Source organism: Eublepharis macularius, chromosome 4 (genome assembly GCF_028583425.1).
Source record: "Eublepharis macularius isolate TG4126 chromosome 4, MPM_Emac_v1.0, whole genome shotgun sequence".
In the NCBI taxonomy this organism is placed as follows: domain Eukaryota; kingdom Metazoa; phylum Chordata; class Lepidosauria; order Squamata; family Eublepharidae; genus Eublepharis; species Eublepharis macularius.
Genome location: NC_072793.1, coordinates 121,372,144 through 121,390,724, shown reverse-complemented (window position 1 = coordinate 121,390,724; position 18,581 = coordinate 121,372,144). Strand labels below are relative to the sequence as shown.

The following is an 18,581-nucleotide window of genomic DNA, read 5'->3' as shown; positions in this document are numbered from 1 at the left end:
AAGCATGAAATCAAATTATAGCCCATGGCCTACAATTATTTTATTTCTACATTTTAAATTCCATTTTCTACTATTTGCAGTGCCTGTGAAGAGGGGTTGTGCTGTTTGTGCAGTCTCAACTAAAAAGATTACCCAAACAGAATAGTACACAGCAGTAGCTTAAAGAGGCAAGTAGTCAGCGTGTTGTGCTTATGTTCAATCCTCTTGTGACATGTGAAACCTCTTAACTCATTCTCACTTGGAACCTCTTCCCTTTTCCTCTACTCGCTCAGTTTTATTGTGTTTGGAGATCAAGGCACCTACCGTTTTTGATATTGATAGATTCTGATAGAGCAGTCTGATCATGTGCCAAGCTCAAGGCACCTCTTTTAGTTTTCATTTTTAGGGAGCAAAAGTTCATGTGCTTTGAAATGAGTAGCTGAAAATTCATTTTTGGTGTTCCTATCCATTTATAAAAACACCTGGACATGCAGCACATGCTTAGAGTTTACAGCCTAATTGTTATAAGATTTAGTTTTGTGCAGCAAGCTTATAAAAATAAGCAGTCATTTTTGGGATTCTGAGGAATAAAAGACCTGCACAAGATCTATTTTTGAGATTTTGTAGTCCATTTAATTGGAAGATTGTAAAAAAGTTCATTATATGAGTAAAACATTGTGTTCAGTATAAATTGCAGTAATGCTCTTCTATTCAGTACTTATTTAGAGAGCCGTGAGATAATTGTCCTTGACGGGCATAATTGCTCTTATTTATTATTTTTACTTTATTTATAGTTCACCTTTCTTGCTGAGAGTTGAGGCATGACTGCCCCTACTCGTTTGGTAATGTGCCATGCTGTGGAATGAACCCACAGAAAAGTGGCTCCCCTTTACACAGATTCATCATTCCATTTGACCATTATTAATCTTGATTGAAATTAACTAAGGGACACTCTTATGCTTTGTTTCAGTAAATGGGTAGCAAGTTTGGTTCTGTAATAACTAAGAAGGATTTCCATGCTTTATTTACATTTTACTTTTATAATGGGAATGGTATTTACTCTTGTCATAGTTAGTGAGAACAAATAGGGATCTGCTAGGAACTTGTGTAGAGGGGCATCTCATTCTAATTGCTTTCGCTTTTTCTCCTCTCTTCCGACCTCTTCTCTCACATAGTCTTTTTCTTTCTTCCCCCCTCCTCCACCCTTTCATTCTCTCATAGACTTTTTCTCTCTCTCCCACCTTTCTATTTCTCCACCCTTCCCCCCCAATCCATTCTCTCCCCACTTGTCTATTGGGCCAGTAACATACTGGGCCACCCACCTGATGGCAGCACTGCTGCTGGTTGCCTCTCCCTGCTTGCCTGCTCACTCACCTGGCTTATACAGTGGGGGGTGGCTCCTGTTCCTCCTTCCCCACTCATACAGGAATGGCAAGACTGGCTGCAGAATTGGGGGCACTCCCCCCTCCTCGGAGTGCTGCTGCCTCAGGTGAGCCACTGCAGTGACCACTCCCTTCAAAGCATGATAAAACTCAAATATGTTTGGAAATATCAGACACTTCCAAAAGGTATTATTTTACTGAGTCTGCATTGTAAGAAATTCTGAGATCCAATACTTAAAGATAAGCAACACAAGCCACAGAGCAAGGGAATCCCTTCAGTTTGTGGGGGAAATCTCTTCTAGACATAACCCAAATATTATCTGATAGCATGAGTCAAAGTGTAATGTGGGCATGCAAACAAATGTATTAAAATTCTTAGGCACAGAATTATAATGAAAAAAGTTTAAAAACTGATTTATTATAACAGAAAACTGAATTTACATGGTAGTAAAAGGCAAAACATTTTTACAAGTAACAGAAGATCAACCAGTTTAAAAAACTTAGTTCATGAACATCCTCCTTGCTATTTGGCTAGGGGAGCCAGACAGGGTTCCCCCAAATTATTTGAGCTTCAGCCTTTCTTTGTTCTAGCCATTGCAAAGTGCTTCCTCTATTTAAGCTTACATATCTAGCTGTTTTGAGTTCAGTAGCATTTTAAAGACTACCATGATTTTCCAGGGAATAAGCTTTCAAGAGTGAAAACTCCCTTTGTCAGAACATGAGAAGGAGAGTCAAAACTCCTTGACGGAGGGAGCTTTGACTCTCAAAAGCTTATACCCTAGAAAATCTTGTTGGTCTTTAAGGTGCTACTGGATTTGAATCTTACTCTTCTGCTGCAGATCAACACGGCTACCCACTTGAAAATATCTAGCTGTGAAGCACTAGTTAAACTTCAAGTTTTATAAAGAAGTGTGTGGAATAAGAAGCTCAAGTCACTCATGCTTCCTGCTTCCCTTGCCCTTGATAATATCCAAAGCCTCTCTCTTTGGCCCGTTTCTCATTAATTAAACTTGACCCCATCATCATGAACCCCCCATGCTATTTTTGAGCATCTAGTTAAGAACAAGCCAACAATTGTCATGTCTAGAAACTGATAGGTTGATCAGCATGTTGAGCTAAGCTAGAGAGGAAGCAGAAAGGAACTGGAGCCTTGTCTGTAGTAGCCAATATACACTGGCTATAGTTGTGCTGCTAGAAGGAAAGCTGGGAGTTTGTAAAGTTTGCTTAATGTTCACTTAGTAGGCCATTATTATATATATATATGAATGGGAAATAATTTATTCTTCTATCTTATTGGTACGTAAAGTCACAACTGGTTTAATCTTACTTTTTTTTTAACCTTTGGCTTTTGTCTTGATCCACAAAAGCTTGCCAGGGATGACTGTTAAGTCAAAAGTCTCTCTGTTAGGGGATCTTCCAGAATGTATCTCCAACATCTGATCTGGGGAACTGCTGATGAGTTGGAAAACAAACCATTTTTCCTCCCCATAATATTTTCCTTTATAGAAGACTTTTCTAATTTGTAATAGGTTCTATCTGATCCATTGCAGCTGTATCCACGGTAGATTGTAATCAGTTTCTTGTTCACTGATGCTCATGTATGCAGATCAGTCTTCTTCATGTCTGCTTCATTGAGATTCATTTTGAGTCCCACTTGTCTGCCTTTGGTTGTTTCTGAAGAACTTTCCCATCTCTCAGATCACTTTTTATCAGTATGGAACAATATCCTTTGAAAAACGGAAACGGTTCAGTTACTCTTCTTTATTCTTCTTCCCTAGTGTCTTCAGAAGCAACTTGTGCAGGTTTATGGTATGATAACATCAGCTTGTTCTGTTCCTGTCATTGTTTCTGATGTCCCTACTGCTGCTACAGTGATGGTGTTTTCATACCTGAATTAACAGCCTCCTGCTAGTGAGATTATATGCATAATAGCATACTGTTATATAGGTTAATCTTTATATTTCTCTTGTTACTTAAGCCTTTACTCCTAATGGAAAATCTAAACTTTATCTTTGGGATCCTTTATTTTCATAAATTCAGTAGTGTCTTGTGTTGCTTGCCCAATTCTTTTCACATAGGCCTGGAGTTCATTAAATATATTTGGATTATGCACTTTATGAGCTTTACCCTCTACATGGAAATGGTAACCCACCAATATAACCTTCTGTGCACTTTCCTCAGAGTGTCAGGGCATAGGTGGGCCCCACTTAGATTTGTTAGGATTTTAGAGTTTGCCACTTACTCATAGCATGTTTAAAAAGGATAACACAAATGCTGAGTGCATGCATCAGTATTTCTTTCTCTTATGGGAGTGGTTGGGCTGCATAGTCCCCTGTTAAGCACACATTCACTGTAAGCTTCTATGCATCTGGAATCCTCCATTTTAATTTCCATCTACACCTTCCCAGCATGTTTTTCACTCTTATTACTCACCTTACCATGTTTAGTGGCTGTCCCTGTTGTTTAATATGTGTCGAATCTCAGCTTTGAAGCTTTGAACAGCTACAGGTATTCCTGGATGATTCCTGGATCAGGGTGGGTCAGCGCTGATATTATGGCAGTGTTTGACATGGTCAATCATGATCTTTTGATCCTTTGTCTCACCTCTCTGGGTATTTGTGGGACAGCCTTGCAGTGGTTGGGTTCCTTTCCTCATGGTTGGGGACAAAGTGTGGTGCTTGGGGAATAGATGTCCGCCCGCCATTTCTTGGTGTGCGGCGTCCCTTAGGGGGTGATTCTTTCCTCAGTGTTGTTTAACATCTATATGTGCCCCCTTGCCCAGGAGGCTCATAGCTTTGGGTCTGGATGCCATGGTAGAATGGTTGCATCAGAGTTGCTTGAAGTTGAATCCTCTGAAGATAGAGGTTCGGTACCTGGGTCACGTGGTGATGGGTGTGGGACCCTGGCTCCCAACCATCGATGGTGTGCCGTTACAGCTGTCATTGACGGTGAAGAGACTGGGCATGTTCCTGGATGCCATGCTCTATGTAGAAGACCAAGTCATGGCCATTGCCAGATCTGCCCTTTTCCATCTACGGCAGGTTAGGCAATTGATGTCCTATCTCTCCCCCCAGGACATGGTTTCAGTAATCCATGCGATCATAGGATCATAGAGTTGGAAGGGGCCATACAGACCATCTTTAATTCTTGCGACAGTATTCGCAGCCGTGTCATTTGTTCCCACGTGAATTGGCACAAACGGGTACTTATCAACAGGCTTGATGAGTTTCAGCAGTCGGTCAGTAATATCCTGAATTCTGGCCCCCGGCAAGCAACACATCTCTTGGAATAGGGGATCTGGCCCAGAGACATGGCGTCCCATACCCCTGAGCAGAGAGTCCCCAACGACCAGCACCTCCAGGCTGAATTACTGAAACTTGCTTTACACTGGGTTGCCTAGTGTTGCTTAACTTTAAGTGTTGGATCTCAGGATTTCTTACAATGTATATTCAGTAAAATAATACCTTTTGGAAGTATCTGCTATTTCCAAACATATTTGAGTTTTGTCATGCTTTCAAGGGAGAGACTTCCATATACTTATTCCAGTGTTACAGCTTTTCATTCCTCATATTCAGTAAAGACAATAAATATGCGTGTACTGTCTTGGAGACAACATAGGGAGCAGATAAAAAGTAAGGTGTGTATTGCAACAGTAATTAGTTGTAAGAGGATGTACGAAGTGTAGTGCTGCATCATTACCTATTGGTTATATGTCCTATCGTTATATAACTCCATGATTTTCCAGCTTTTTAAAGCAGGACCCAGTTCTATACTTTCCTTATCCTACCTTTTGGATCCTACCACTACAACACCACAGACTGGTACTAGGCTTAGGTCCAGGCAGAGGTGGCAAGGGTCCAGGAGGCAATATGCATAGGTTATGGTCATTGTTGCTTTTGCCACTAGTGACTAGGAATGAGCTGAGCCCTTAGCAATGAACAAGGCCTTGGGGGGAAAGTGAGAGAGGTGAAAGAATGAATAAACATTTATTTTATTTAAAATAGTTATATTCCATTTTTCTCCCAGTCAATGGGACTCAGTGCAGCAGAAGATAACCCCCTTTGTCTTTGGCATCATTTAAATAAAGATCAATTCATTGTAAAAATGTTCAGTTCATTTACTTTTGCATTAGATTGTGACCCAAAAGTAGGTCACTACTCTCTCACAGGTGGGTCAAACTCCAGAGTTTGGACCCCACTCCTCCCAACACTAGGGAAAGGAGTAGCAGCATTGTGCTCATAAGATTATAACTCACTGAAACTATTTGGGCTTCAGTAATGTTTTACTTCTGTACTGTAAGCTAATGCGTAACTTGCTTGTGTAGGCAAAATATAGTTTGCCAGTACATCCAGGATATGCAAACTGTAGATTGCACTTGCCCTGCAAACGATAGTTTCCCCAGACACCAAGAAATAACTTAGCTTACCATATGAGAGTGCAGTTTTCTGAAACGAGACAGAATTTAATTCTAAAGAAGTAATATGTATTTCTAAGTTCTTGATGTGAGACTGTCAATGAGGAGCAGACTTACAAGTACCTTTGATTTATTTCTGTGTTTTAATTAGTTCCTGTCCTGGTCCAAAATTGATCAAATGACTAGATGATTGTGTTTTCAGGGTACCTTCTGAAATTTCACACAAGTTACCTGTTTTGTTTGGGAGTAATAAATATGAGCAGCATTCTCAAGCCACACATTTTAATGAGTTGATGTTTCAGTCGTTTGCTGATTGAGGGTTTTTCTTTCAGGTGCCCAAATCATTGACCTGATGATGCTTGTGATAGATGTAACAAAGGGGATGCAGACTCAGTCAGCAGAGTGCTTGGTGATTGGGCAGATTGCTTGCCAGAAGATGATAGTAGTTTTGAACAAAGTAGACCTTCTTCCAGAGGGAAAGCGACAGGCTGCCATTGAGAAAATGACAAAGAAAATGCAGAAGACCTTGGAAAACACCAAGTAAGATATAACACCATGCTGCTTATGTAACACAAGATGTATAGCTTTCCTCTCTTTGTTGATGACCTTGAAGCAAATCTTAATAGAATAACCCTGGGATAGTTCTGTGAATTACACATGGGGAAAGTTGTAAGAATCCATAAATCATCGTTGTCTATTCTTGTGCATCCCACGTGGGACTGCACAGGCGCAGGCCAGCTGCTGCAAAAAGATTTGTGCCTGCACAGAAGAGACTCAATGAACAACAGTTACAGGTAAGTGCATGGGAATACTTCCAAGAGTTATCCCATGTGTAAAATGGTCCTTATTTAGTGACTTGGTAATCTTTATTTTACAGCAGGCTCAAGGTGGGTAAAGATATCTCATGTTTCAGGGGATTAAGACTAGAGATGGGCATGAACAGAAAAAAAACCCGAACATGATGTTCGTTGTTCGTTGCCATCCATGAACAGGGACTCACGAACAACCACGAACATGGCCCTGTTCGTGAACATGGTTCACGAACATGGTTCGTGGTTAGCTGTTTGTGGGGGCCAGCAGGGTCTTCTCCAGCCATCATCCAAGTCAAGATCCCTACTGCACCACTCCCAGAAACCTGACCTGAGCAGGAACCAGGAAAGGTACCAATAATAAATAATAGCTTGGCCCCAGAGCCTGGCAGCAGCCCTGGAACTTAAAGGGGTAGATCCCTACCATACCACTCCCAAAACCTAACCTGAGCAGGCAGCAGGAAAGGTACCAATAATAAATAATAGCTTGGCCCAGAGCCTGGCTGCAGCCCTGGAACTTGAAGGGGTAGATCCCTATCCTACCACACACAAAGAAAAATCAAGCTCCAATGCACTCTCTCTGTCAAAATGCCAACAGCAACTCTCTCCCTCTCCACTGTCTGCAAACTAAGCCAGAGCTGGGAGCCCCCCTCCCCCCTGGTCTTTGTTCCCCTGTAACAAATTTTGGGAACTGTATACAAGGTTGTGGTATGGCAACTCTCTGCATGACTATTGACTGTTTCATAGCCCTTTTATACCAGGAAAAAAGACTTAGGTGTTTTACAGTGAAATCCTAAGAAGACTTACTCCAATCTAAGCCCATTGATTTCAGTGTGCTTAGACTGGTGTGACTTTGCTTAGAATTTCACTGTTAGTCTGCTGTATTCCTGAGCTAGTCATGAAACTTCCTTTCCTCTGAAATATTGACAGTTACTGTCCAGCTTCAAGGTGCTTGTGAAGGGAGTTGCTGGAGGTAAGGATACGATCAGAGGTGGGAAAGCAGAAGAATGGAGACAGTAAGTGCTTTTTGCACAGTCGCAGTAGAGAAAGTAAAATATGGGAATTTTCCACCTATATTAAATTCCCCTCTTCTCAAGTTCAAAGGGTTGCAGCTGAACTAAACAGCTGTTTTGAAAAGTGAGAAGTACAAGAGGATAAAAAAGCAGCCAAACTGGACTGCATAAACTCATGTCTTACTCTGCAGGATGGTGTCTTTTTGTTCAACTAACCAATCTGAAATATCTTACTGTTTTATCAGTCCCTTTCTGTTCTTCTTTGCTCTATTTCCTTTTCCTCAGTACACCATAAAGGTCACTAAGTGAAATTTCTACTTAAAGATTTGATAGAGAGAAAATTCCATCACTTTTAACTCTCCTTCAAGCTAGCTATTGGAGGGCAAGCAAATGTTAAATGAGTCGTTTTTTGTTAACCTGTCATGTAGCTTGATTTCTCTCCCTTCTTCTTACTACTTTGGTAAGTAAATTTCTGCAACTTTGGCCTGAGCAAAAAAATGACTAAGCCCACTGTGACAAACCCCCGTTCACTCCCCCACTCTGAGGCATATTTTCTCACCAAAAGTTTTCCTATTTTGCCCCAAGTGGCATGTCTGTATTTGTGGTTTTAAAGTTACTTTGTATTCCACCCTGATAAGAAGTTATAATTATGACTTTTTAACTCAGCCCAGAAATCTAATAGGGGAAAAGCAGGAGCCCTCTTCTTCCATGTGGAAATGGCACTGGAGACTGTATAACGTTCAAAAGAAACAACTTTATTGAACAGACAGGAATAAAGACAGGGAATGAAAAAGTTGAAGTAAAATTTGTTAGTAAAACAGAATACTCTTTAAATTATGGGCAAAATAGATTCCTTTAAGCTTTGTTTCTATATTCTTGATCCTTAATAGTGAGAGATGTTTTGTTTAATACTTTTGTTACAGCAACAATGTTTCTTCACAGACTTCCTTTTTACAACTCAGGTTTCCTGACATTAGTTCAAAACTGTTTTCCCTTCACAACAGACCTGGGGTCCTCCTCAGACCCAACCCCCCTTTAGACACCACTGGACAGGAATTCTTCTTCACCTAAGAAGATATAACCCTTCTTCACTTGGCTTGAATGGGATTCTCCACTTACTACGCAATCACTCTTTGTGAAAAACACCCCCCCCCCCGGTTCTATTGTGGCTGTGTAAATGAGTTTTAACTTGTGCTGGCTTTTACACTTGGAATTCTTAATTAAAATTCTTCCTCAAGACAATGGTGTTACAGTTAGGGCAAAAGATTTCTTTTTCCTCACTCCCTCACCTTCTCTGTCAGACTCACTCACAAACTCTACTGAACTCAAAAACCTGTCAGCAACCAACTGTCATCCTGAGGGCTAGTTCTGACTGGCCAATCAGAGAGAAAAGTGAGCTCCCTGTCAATCAAGCTCTCATTCCAAGCCATTGTTAATTCCTTCCAGCTCTCCGAATGCTGCATTTAGGAAACCTGCTTTAAAGGCCATTCCATTCAATCCACCCACATTTCTGATTGGCATCAAATGCACTGTAAACAATGTTGTAGTTTTAGATGACATTTGTAAAATCAGTCAGGCAGAGTTATATCAGTGCGCTTCAGCATCACGTAAAAATGTATGTTCAATAAAGAGGTACATGATATTGGCCGAAATTGAGCAAAATTATAATTTTACAAGAAAACCGAATGAAGGATTTCCTGAGATTTTATTTACTTGCTGGGAAGTTTGATTTATAGTACATCTGTACTGCATCTGTTAAGTTTGAGCATAATGGCAACAGATGTTCAACTAAGAATAATATCCAGGTGAGTTGTACGTATGTAATTAAATACACATAATTTGAGTTTACCCTCACTCTCTAATGTTGTCCCCGGAAAATGAAAAGGATTTGCATGTTTTTACATGATCTGAGATTATTTCTACTGCTTGACACTATATTAAATATGAGAATAAAGTAGACATCAAGAGAAAATGACCATGTTAGAAACATGTGACCTTCAGCACTCAAGTATCCTGTGGAATTTATCTTTAGGTTTTTGGCTATAGAGTTGGCCAAAGCTATACACTTATATACTTCATGGATACTAATGTCATATTAAAAGTCCTTTCACCTCCTTCTCTTGTGTCACTTGTTTCCCCTTTGAACCCCATAATTTCTCAGGAACCATGCCACCAGGCCTTCTGGCATATCTTGGAGATAAAAGAACAAGTGCTTCCAAAGACAGAGAGCTCATAAATGAAAATGCTGTATTATCCTTCCTCCACTATTAAAACTGAGGGTCATGCAATCTCACATTTTTCAAGTGATCTCCATCTCTGTGGTATATACCACAGGCAGAATTTGTCTCTTAGCATTTCACTTGAAATAATGTGAATTGCTGTTGTCAGAATGCTTGCACATTGAACATAACTGCTTCCTGCCCCGCTTCTCTCCCACTCTTTAAAATCATCATTTGGACTTCATGTTTCTGTATGCTTTGTGAATTTCTGATGTGGATTTGTAGTTACCTCAAGCCACCTGTCCTGGTGTGATCCATGCCTATATTCATATTTCCAGATTTGGGACAGTCAAGCTTAAGCAACAGTTGAAAGAAAAACCCCGGAACATGATGTATATTGGGGAAGGGAGCTTGGGGAAGATGGAGGGGGGGGGCTTGTGTTTTCTCCCCAGTCTATCCAGTATAGTGACAGCCTAGCTATAGTCCCACTACCTGACCTGTGTGGTGTTACTGCACCAGCTTTATTGAAGTTTCTTGGTAAAAAGCTAGTGGGGCCATAACCATTTTTGCTAGATAGGCCCAACAATGTTCTGTGAGGAGATATTATGCACCAATAACAATGTTGCAGCAGTTGTATTGATTTTATTAGTGTGCTTGAAATCTCCGTGCCTCATGCTCCATGCAAGCAGTTTATGTAACGTGAAAGAGTTAGGGCAAAAATTCTGAGATGATTTTTAGGCTGGATTTTGCCTTCCTAAAAATCTTCTATGTCTATCATATTAAAGCACGTTGGAAATCTGTGAGTATTTGATCTGCTTAGATTACAAATGGAGTTTTTTCAAAGATAGATTTGATGCTGTGTTTTGGGAGGCATGTGCATTACCCTAAAGTATGTGGCCTAGCTTACTTACTTGAGCCATATGGATTTGGTTATACTAAATTTTATTTTTACCCTAGCAATAGATCTATCTTGTTCTCGGCTAAGACTAGCCTCCTAAGGCTCCTTGTGTGAAGGCTGGATTAGATAGTGCAGGAAGTTGAATTGCCTTTTCACCCTACAATTCTGTGGTTCTCATAGTTGCCAATTTTGGCTCTTTCAGTGAACTGCATACATCTCTACACAAAGGACTCCTTTCTCAGTCCTTTTGAATGCACGTAGGCTCTAATGAATGTATGGGGGCTGCACATGAATACAGAGAGGCACTAAGGATGTTGAGTGAGCGCAACTGATTACTTACTAAAACATTAGTAATTCAGACCACACTAACACTGGAACATAGCATCAACCCAGATTCCCCAGTACACAGATTAGGCTAGGAGATGGCTAGCCCTTCACCATTAGAGTTTTAAATAGTTGTTTGGATGAAGAAATTTTCACAACTAAACTTTTCATACCCTTGTAGCATTGTGGTAGGAAAAGCTGCATTGTGGTGGGAAAAGCTGCACCTGCTCAAATTGCTTTTCTATGCATCTAATAAAGCTGCAGGAATCCTAATTGTTATATCCCACCTTTCTCATGGGATTTACTGTGCCTAACAAAGTTCTAACAGGTAGAAATGATAAAAAACATAGATAAGGTAGTAAAAGTAAAGGGTGCAAAGTATGTATCATGAAACACCATATTTCATACTAAAGAGAGCCTCAAATAAAAGCATGCTGACATAAGACAGATTTGCGAGTTTTCTTAAGCGCTGAGTGAGAATGTCATCCAAACCAGAGGGTAACTAGTTCCATAAAATCTGTCCAGTAGCTCAGAAAGCCCTGCAGCAGACAGAGGAGGAGGGAACAGTGAAAAGAAAATAGCCAGAGAAGCACTGTTGGTGCATACAGGGAGTGGTGGATTTTTTTTAGGTATGTGGCTCTCAAGTCATGTGGAGCATTAAAAGTAAGATTTGGCATTGTAAATTGAATTTTGAAGCAAATAAACAACCTGTGAAAAATTTTCAGGACATGGTTCTGTTCAAAGTGGTTCCACGTGAAATATGCGTACTACTTGAAGCTTCTGGACAATTTTTAAGGGAAACCCCATGTGAAGAACAATGCAGTAGTCAAATCTAGATGAATATAAGTAAGCAGATGACTTTGAGGAAAGCTGCAGTTGAAAGTAGGTGCTCTGCTGGACAGCAGCAGTCTGTTTTTCCTTTAGCTGTATGTTGTCCAAGAGCACCTGTCTGTCAAAGACTGACTCATCCCATCTAGAACTGGTTGATTACTTCCATCCAGGATATCAATCTTCCTTCTCAACCAACACATTCAAGGGTTGGCCGTCCTCGATTAGGTTAAGGCTTTAGGCATGGTCTGCTTGGAGAGGCTGTAGCCGTGCCTCCAATTTTATGATTAATTGGCCTTATTTATTAATTTCTGTAGCGCTTCTAGTTTGCAAAATACTTGGGCTGTTTGTCCTCAAAACCCATATGTGAGATAAGCTCATTGTTTACATTTCACTACTCGAGGAGCTGAAGCGAAAATGGCCTTTTATTATTGGCTAGTAATCTGAACCAATTTCTTCTACATCTAAGGTTTCAAATCTGAAACTCAAGCCCAAATCCAAATACTCGTTATCACCATTCTGCATATGGGAACTCCTGATACCTTACAGGAAATGAGTTGGAAACTTTGGAAAATGCCAGGGGAATCAAAATTCTCACCCCAGAAGGTGCATATAAATCCATACATTACAAAGAAATATTCTGGTATTCTGTATTCTTTTAATTTAGTTTGTTGTTTTCTCTTTTATAGTAAGTCTATAATCAAATCTTGTTAAATGTTTTTATTTTTGAGAGAGACTTTAAAAAATTGTTATATTTATTGGGCAAAATCTGTTTGCCCTGCAAGTGAAGAAACTCCCTTGCATGGAATTTTGGCATCTTTAAAACTTCGCTTTTGATTTTCAGATGTCCTTAAATGCTGAATTCAAGTGTTTGTTCTGTAGGCAAATCTGATAGCAAAAATTGTCTATGCTTTTTGGCTCCAAAACAAACCAAAGTTTAAGGAAAACCTTTCATTGATCAGATGGTAAAACTTCTAATTGCACTCATGAGTATTATTATTACTTACCGCCCTTTCTCTTTTTTTGTCAAATCTCTAATCCTTTTTTTTCTTTTAGTATTTTAATCGTTCCAGATTTTTTGAGAAAATTTCAGGTTTTTAAAAACTTGAATGTTGGAAACAAACTAAAGTAAAAGAAATATATTCATAATTTGCAAAATTACTTTGAGTGAATTTCTAGTTACTGTGAATGAACTTTTGGTGCTATTGTAGAATTCTGCATTAGGTGGTACAGAACACACCTACAATCTTGAATAGAAATATATTTCCTGTTTTACTGATTTAGCCTTGGATGGTCTAAAGCAGATACTGATACTAATCCACACAATCCCCATCAGCAGTCATTCTATTCTTAAGTAATTTACGCTTAATGATAATGGCTCAGAGTTACTCAGTGTTGGGTAAAAACTTACAGTAGCTATCCTAAGAAAATTTCTGTCCTTCCGAGTCCATTGAAATCAGTGGACTAACAAGGAAGTAATTCTACGTAGATGTAACAAAGGTATAACTCAGTACCATTATACTCTCATAGTTTGATCAGAAAAATCTAATTGTCTTGCAAGTTGAGCTCAAGAAAATGCCTGAATGAGGGCTTTGATACTTTATACGGCAGTTGTGTTTAGAGATGCTGCAAACTTTGTCTCAAACATGCTTCGCTGTCAATCTTACCAAGTTTGAAAGTGGCAATCGGATGTGAGTCAATCACTTTGTCTGTTCGGTTTATGCCAAACAGCTGCAAATGCCTACTGAACCAGTTTGCACCATTTTTTCCCATAACTGCACATACACAAAGATGCTGTCATTCAAATGGATAGGTGGCCATTAGTGTCACTAAGGACTACTTTGATGAACATGGGTAGGTAGACCTTGATCAAGGCATGGTATTTGTTTATGACTGATTTTTATTATTTATATGCAAGATCTAATTGTCTATTTAAATAATTGCCTGCTGAACAGAGCAGCAAGAGTTGGGGTAGTAGAACTCAACTGAGCTGTGTGAGAATGCTCTTGTGCGAAAAACCAGTTATACTATACTGCGTGGTTAATAAGGAATACAGTTAATAAGGAATACAGTTGAAAGATCTGCCAAACATCCATGAACAGATTGACAAACTTTTGAACAAACTGTTGAAAAATCAGGTTTGTCTCTGCAACTGGTGAACAGAATGAGCTGAACCAGCAGGTAATTGTCCATCCCTAGCTGTGTCTGCCATGTGTATACCAGGGTTGCATGGTGTTTCCCATAACAAATACTTTCAAAGTGAGTGCCAAATATGTATTCTTTAAGGTCATGTATATATGTCAGTGACCTTCAGCTCAACTTAAATTTCACAGTATATTATTTACAGTATAGTAATGATCAACCCTGAAAAAATAAAAAACACTTTCCCAATACTGCAGTCTGGGATGAAAATGAAACTGATGGCAATTCTGATGTCTTGACTGTATCTGATAAGACAAGCGGAATCCAAACGTATAGATCAGCGATGGTGAACCTATGGCACACGTGCCACAGCTGGCACACAGAGCTCTCTCTCTGGGCACACGAGCGAAGTCGCCGATTGCTAGGTCCAGGGCTCATTTGGAGGGGGAATGCCTGGAATGGCGTTCCAGTAGCTCTGAGCAGAGATCACATGGGTTTTGGCCCTGCCCACGTGATTCCTTTTCCTCAAGGCTGCCTCCCTGCTGCCCGTCTCTTTAGCAGCAGGAAGCAGAGGCAGCAGCCGGGCTGCTGGGGCTGGCTTTCTAAAGAAGAGTAAGCTGCTTTGATTTAATTTGCATTACTTTCAGTCGTGGCTCTTGCGTGAGTGAGTGAGAGAGAGAGAGAGAGAGAGAGAGAAAGAGAGAGGTTAATTAGTTCGGACAACTGTATGAGTTATTTTTTCTTAACTAAAACCTCAGTATTCAGGTTTAATTGCAGTGTTGGCACTTTGAAATAAATAAGTTGGTTTTGTGTTGCGGTTTGGGCACTCGGGCTCAAAAAGGTTCGCCATCACTGGTATAGATTGTTCTTAGATGAATAGTATTTGTTCCAAACACAGTGCCATGCTTAGCACTGATACATCCTTCTAAACCTATTGACTTTAGTGGACTTTGAAGGATGTCACTCTGCTTAGGGTTAGATTCTAGGGCAGATTCCCAAAGTGTTAACATTTGAAAAATATGCCCTGTTTATTAAATTTATGGCATGGCTGAAATGTAACAGCAAACCACTGTTTGCTGTTGTGTGAACTAAGTTAAAGCTCACTTGTATGAATGCTGCTTCCCTTTCTACTCTCACACAGTGAAAAATAATTAGCTTTGGTTTCTGTGGCAAACCATAGTTTGCTGTTAGCATCCGGTTTGGAATCTAGGCTTGCAAGGAAAGCACAAATGCATAGTTTGGTGTTCTGATGTAATGGCACAATAAGGCTTGCCATGGAAGTGAAAGAAGCTAAAAAATTTCCATTAATGGACAACAGTATTCTTGTGAGTGATGCTTAAGCTGCTTCAAACTTGTTTATGTAATAGCAAATCATAGCAATAGCAAACCATAATTTGTTGTATCTGAACTGTTCCCATCTCTTTTCAAGCCTGGATATAGTTTCGTTTTTACTTGCTTGGAAAGACAGAAATGGCACAACTACAACTACAAAATATTCTTCCATCATTTGGCTATAGCATATCTTCCTTACTAAATGAAGTATTTTCTATGTGATAAAATTCCTGAAGCTGATATTTGGGTTAGCACTTTGGAAAGATTAGTGCCTTCTGCAAGAAATATAAAACCTGTACCTGTTTAGAGACTTGAAGATGGAGGCCTGAGATTGTTAGGTGTCATTCATATGACATTTGAGCTAGATCTGCTGCTGCTTTAGTTTTAAAGATTTTAAAGAATGGTCTCAAGCTCTTATTTGTTTGTATAAAATAGGATAAGAGGATTTTGTATTGGAATTTTATAAGATAGTTTTTTCTTCTCTGAGCCACTTTGGGAATCAAGTCTGCCTCTGAAGTCTTTTTTTAATATATATATATATATATATAAAAAGATTAAGCAACTTGTCTCAGCATGTGAATTTTCCTTTGTCAGATTCCATGGATGTCCTATAGTTGCTGTTGCTGCAAAGCCTGGTGGACCTGAAGCCCCTGAAACTGTGACACCGATAGGAGTTTCTGAGCTAATTGAGGTACATGCCTCAGAAAGGTTATTATTTAAAAGTATCATCCAGTTCCTGAAGTCCCTGTACATGACTGTTGAAAGAAATTAGGAGAACTTAATTGCAGAATTTACTTGACCTTCAATATTGCATCATTATTTTAAAAATGTAAGGTAGGAGCCACTTTGTGCTGAGTCAGTATTCTATGTCTAATAGTGATTTTTCAGACATCTGCTTAGTGGCCCCATACATATAAACCATGAGATTTACCACTGAGCCATTTTCTCATCTCTTCTTTCCTCTCCATTCCCAGCTAGGATTGCCAGTAGCCTGGATTAAAAGCCTGTCCCTTTAGAGGCCTGATGTGCAGAAATGGGCAAGTGAAGCTTTTCATGACGTGGGGGTAAATATTCCATTAAGCCTCTTTTAAAGGGATAGGACACTTTTTCCTCCAGGCTGTTGTCAACTCTATCGCATTGTTTTCTCAGTTTTCTCATATACTTGCCGACCTGAGTGTGCTGTTCTGTGTGTCTTATTTGTGCATGTGTTGGAAGAGGATAGTTCATCATCGTGTCTTCTGTGCAGCTCCACATGGAAACTGCGTATGCGCAGGCCAGCCATGGACGTTCCAAAGCTCCTAAAGGCGTGAGACACTTGCCTCATCTTTTTTGCGCTTTTTTCTTCTGTGCAGCTATAAAAAACGGAGCGAGTAGCTCCCTTCCTCAGTTTTTCTTTAGCCACTGCTGAAGAAGGACGTGTATCGAGCGTCTTTCCTTGATTCTGAGAGAAGAAAAGAAGCTATGACTTTGAAGGCTCTCTTCAAGATTGCCCAAATCTGATGGGCATGACTAATGACTGATTATGTCTGTGCATGGGCCATGACACTGTAAGGTATTGGGTCTACAAACAGTTTTTCCACCCAAGGTGCACCATGGAAAGGCATCATGATTGAAAGCGGCTCTTTGGGAGTTTTCACTGAAAGGTGCTTTCAACTCTGGGAATCTAAATGTCACATATAAAGGACCATAGCATGTAGATAAGGCCTCCTCGGTACCTCCAACAGGTTTGGCTCCTATTGCCGATAAAGAGGGCCAGTCAGCTCCAAGCTATGTCACAAAAGGGCATTGCGATTGAAAGTGGCTCTCCTAGAGTTTTCATTGAAAGGTGCTTTCGACTCCTGAAATCTGCTGTATATAAAGGACTGTAGTGCCCAGATAAGGCCTCCTTGGTACCTCCAACAGGTTCAGCTCCTATTGCCAATAAAGAGGGCCAGTCAGCTCCAAGATGTGCCATGAAAGGATGTTGCGATTGAAAGTGGCTCTCCTGGAGTTTGCACTGAAAGGCGCTTTCGACTTTGGGAATCCAAATGCTGCTTATAAAGGACTGCAGAACCCAGATCGGGCCTCTTCAGTACCTTAAACGGACTCAGCTCCTATTGCCGATAATGAGGGCCAGTCGGCTCCAAGGGACACCACGAAATTGCGTCACAATTGAAAGTGGCTCTTTGGGACTTTGCACTGAAACGTGCTTTCAATTCTGGGAATTGTAACGCAGCAGAAGGAGTACCTCAGCTCCCAGAACGGGCTTCCTCGGTATCTCCAACAGGCTCCGCTCCTATTGCTGATAAAGTGGGCCAGTTGGTTCCAGCCATCCAATTGACAGTTCCAGTCGGAGCTTCCGTCTAAGAAGGCACCTCTGAAGTCGCATAAACAAGTGGGAAGTCCTCTTTCTCGGCTCCTTCGGATCCGTCCAAACCCATCCTGGCTTTACATAGCAGACGGTGTTGGTTCCACTGCTTCAGAGAGCCAGTTTGGTGTAGTGGTTAAGAGCACGGGACTCTAATCTGGAGAGCCGGGTTTGATTCCCCACTCCTCCACGAAGCCAGCTGGGTGACCTTGGGTGAGTCACAGTTCTCTGGAGCTCTCTCAGCCCCACCCACCTCACAGGGTGATTGTTGTGGGGTAATAATAACACTTTGTAAACCGCTCTGAGTGGGCATTAAGTTGTCCTGAAGGGCGATATATAAATCGAATGTTATTATTATTAATGTTACTATTCCCTTACAGCTCTCTGTACCATTATTATGCTTACAGGTTTGAGGGTTTTTTCCTGGCATATATTCACCACTTCATACTACCTCCATGATGAGGAGGCTTATAGCCCAATCTGTACAGAGCCAGGACATAGTAAGCTTATTCTTACAATGGTTCCTGAAAGCATTGAGGTGTCAGTTCCAACCTGGAACCATGCAGCACATTCGGATGACGGCTCTGCTGTTGAGTCAGATTTTGCGTTGGAACCTTCCCCATCAGAGTCTCTATCACAAGACTCTGTTGTCTCTCCAAGTGAGGGTTTCCACTTGCAGACGAACAATTGGTCTGAAATGAATGATGAGATCCTTGGAGATTGAGGTGACCTGCTCTCCTCCTCGGATCCAGTTTGCAAGGACTTACACTTGAAAGCAACTAGATGTCATGAAAAATATATGGTTCCGACTGGCCTTGTCCCTGGTGACATCAACAAAACAGGGACGCTCTGACTGCCTCTACACTCACCCCCCTCCCGACTCTATTGTTATCA

General features: G+C 40.6%; 1 protein-coding gene across 1 annotated transcript in view; it reads left to right on the top strand.

The window, feature by feature from the left end:
• Positions 1-18,581, top strand: part of EEFSEC (eukaryotic elongation factor, selenocysteine-tRNA specific) — a 295,418-nt gene that overhangs the window by 42,944 nt on the left and 233,893 nt on the right. Inside the window, exons 2-3 of the mRNA XM_054978534.1 lie at positions 6,108-6,315; positions 15,935-16,031. Coding sequence (XP_054834509.1) covers positions 6,108-6,315; positions 15,935-16,031 — 305 coding nt within the window. The remainder of the gene's footprint in view (positions 1-6,107; positions 6,316-15,934; positions 16,032-18,581) is intronic.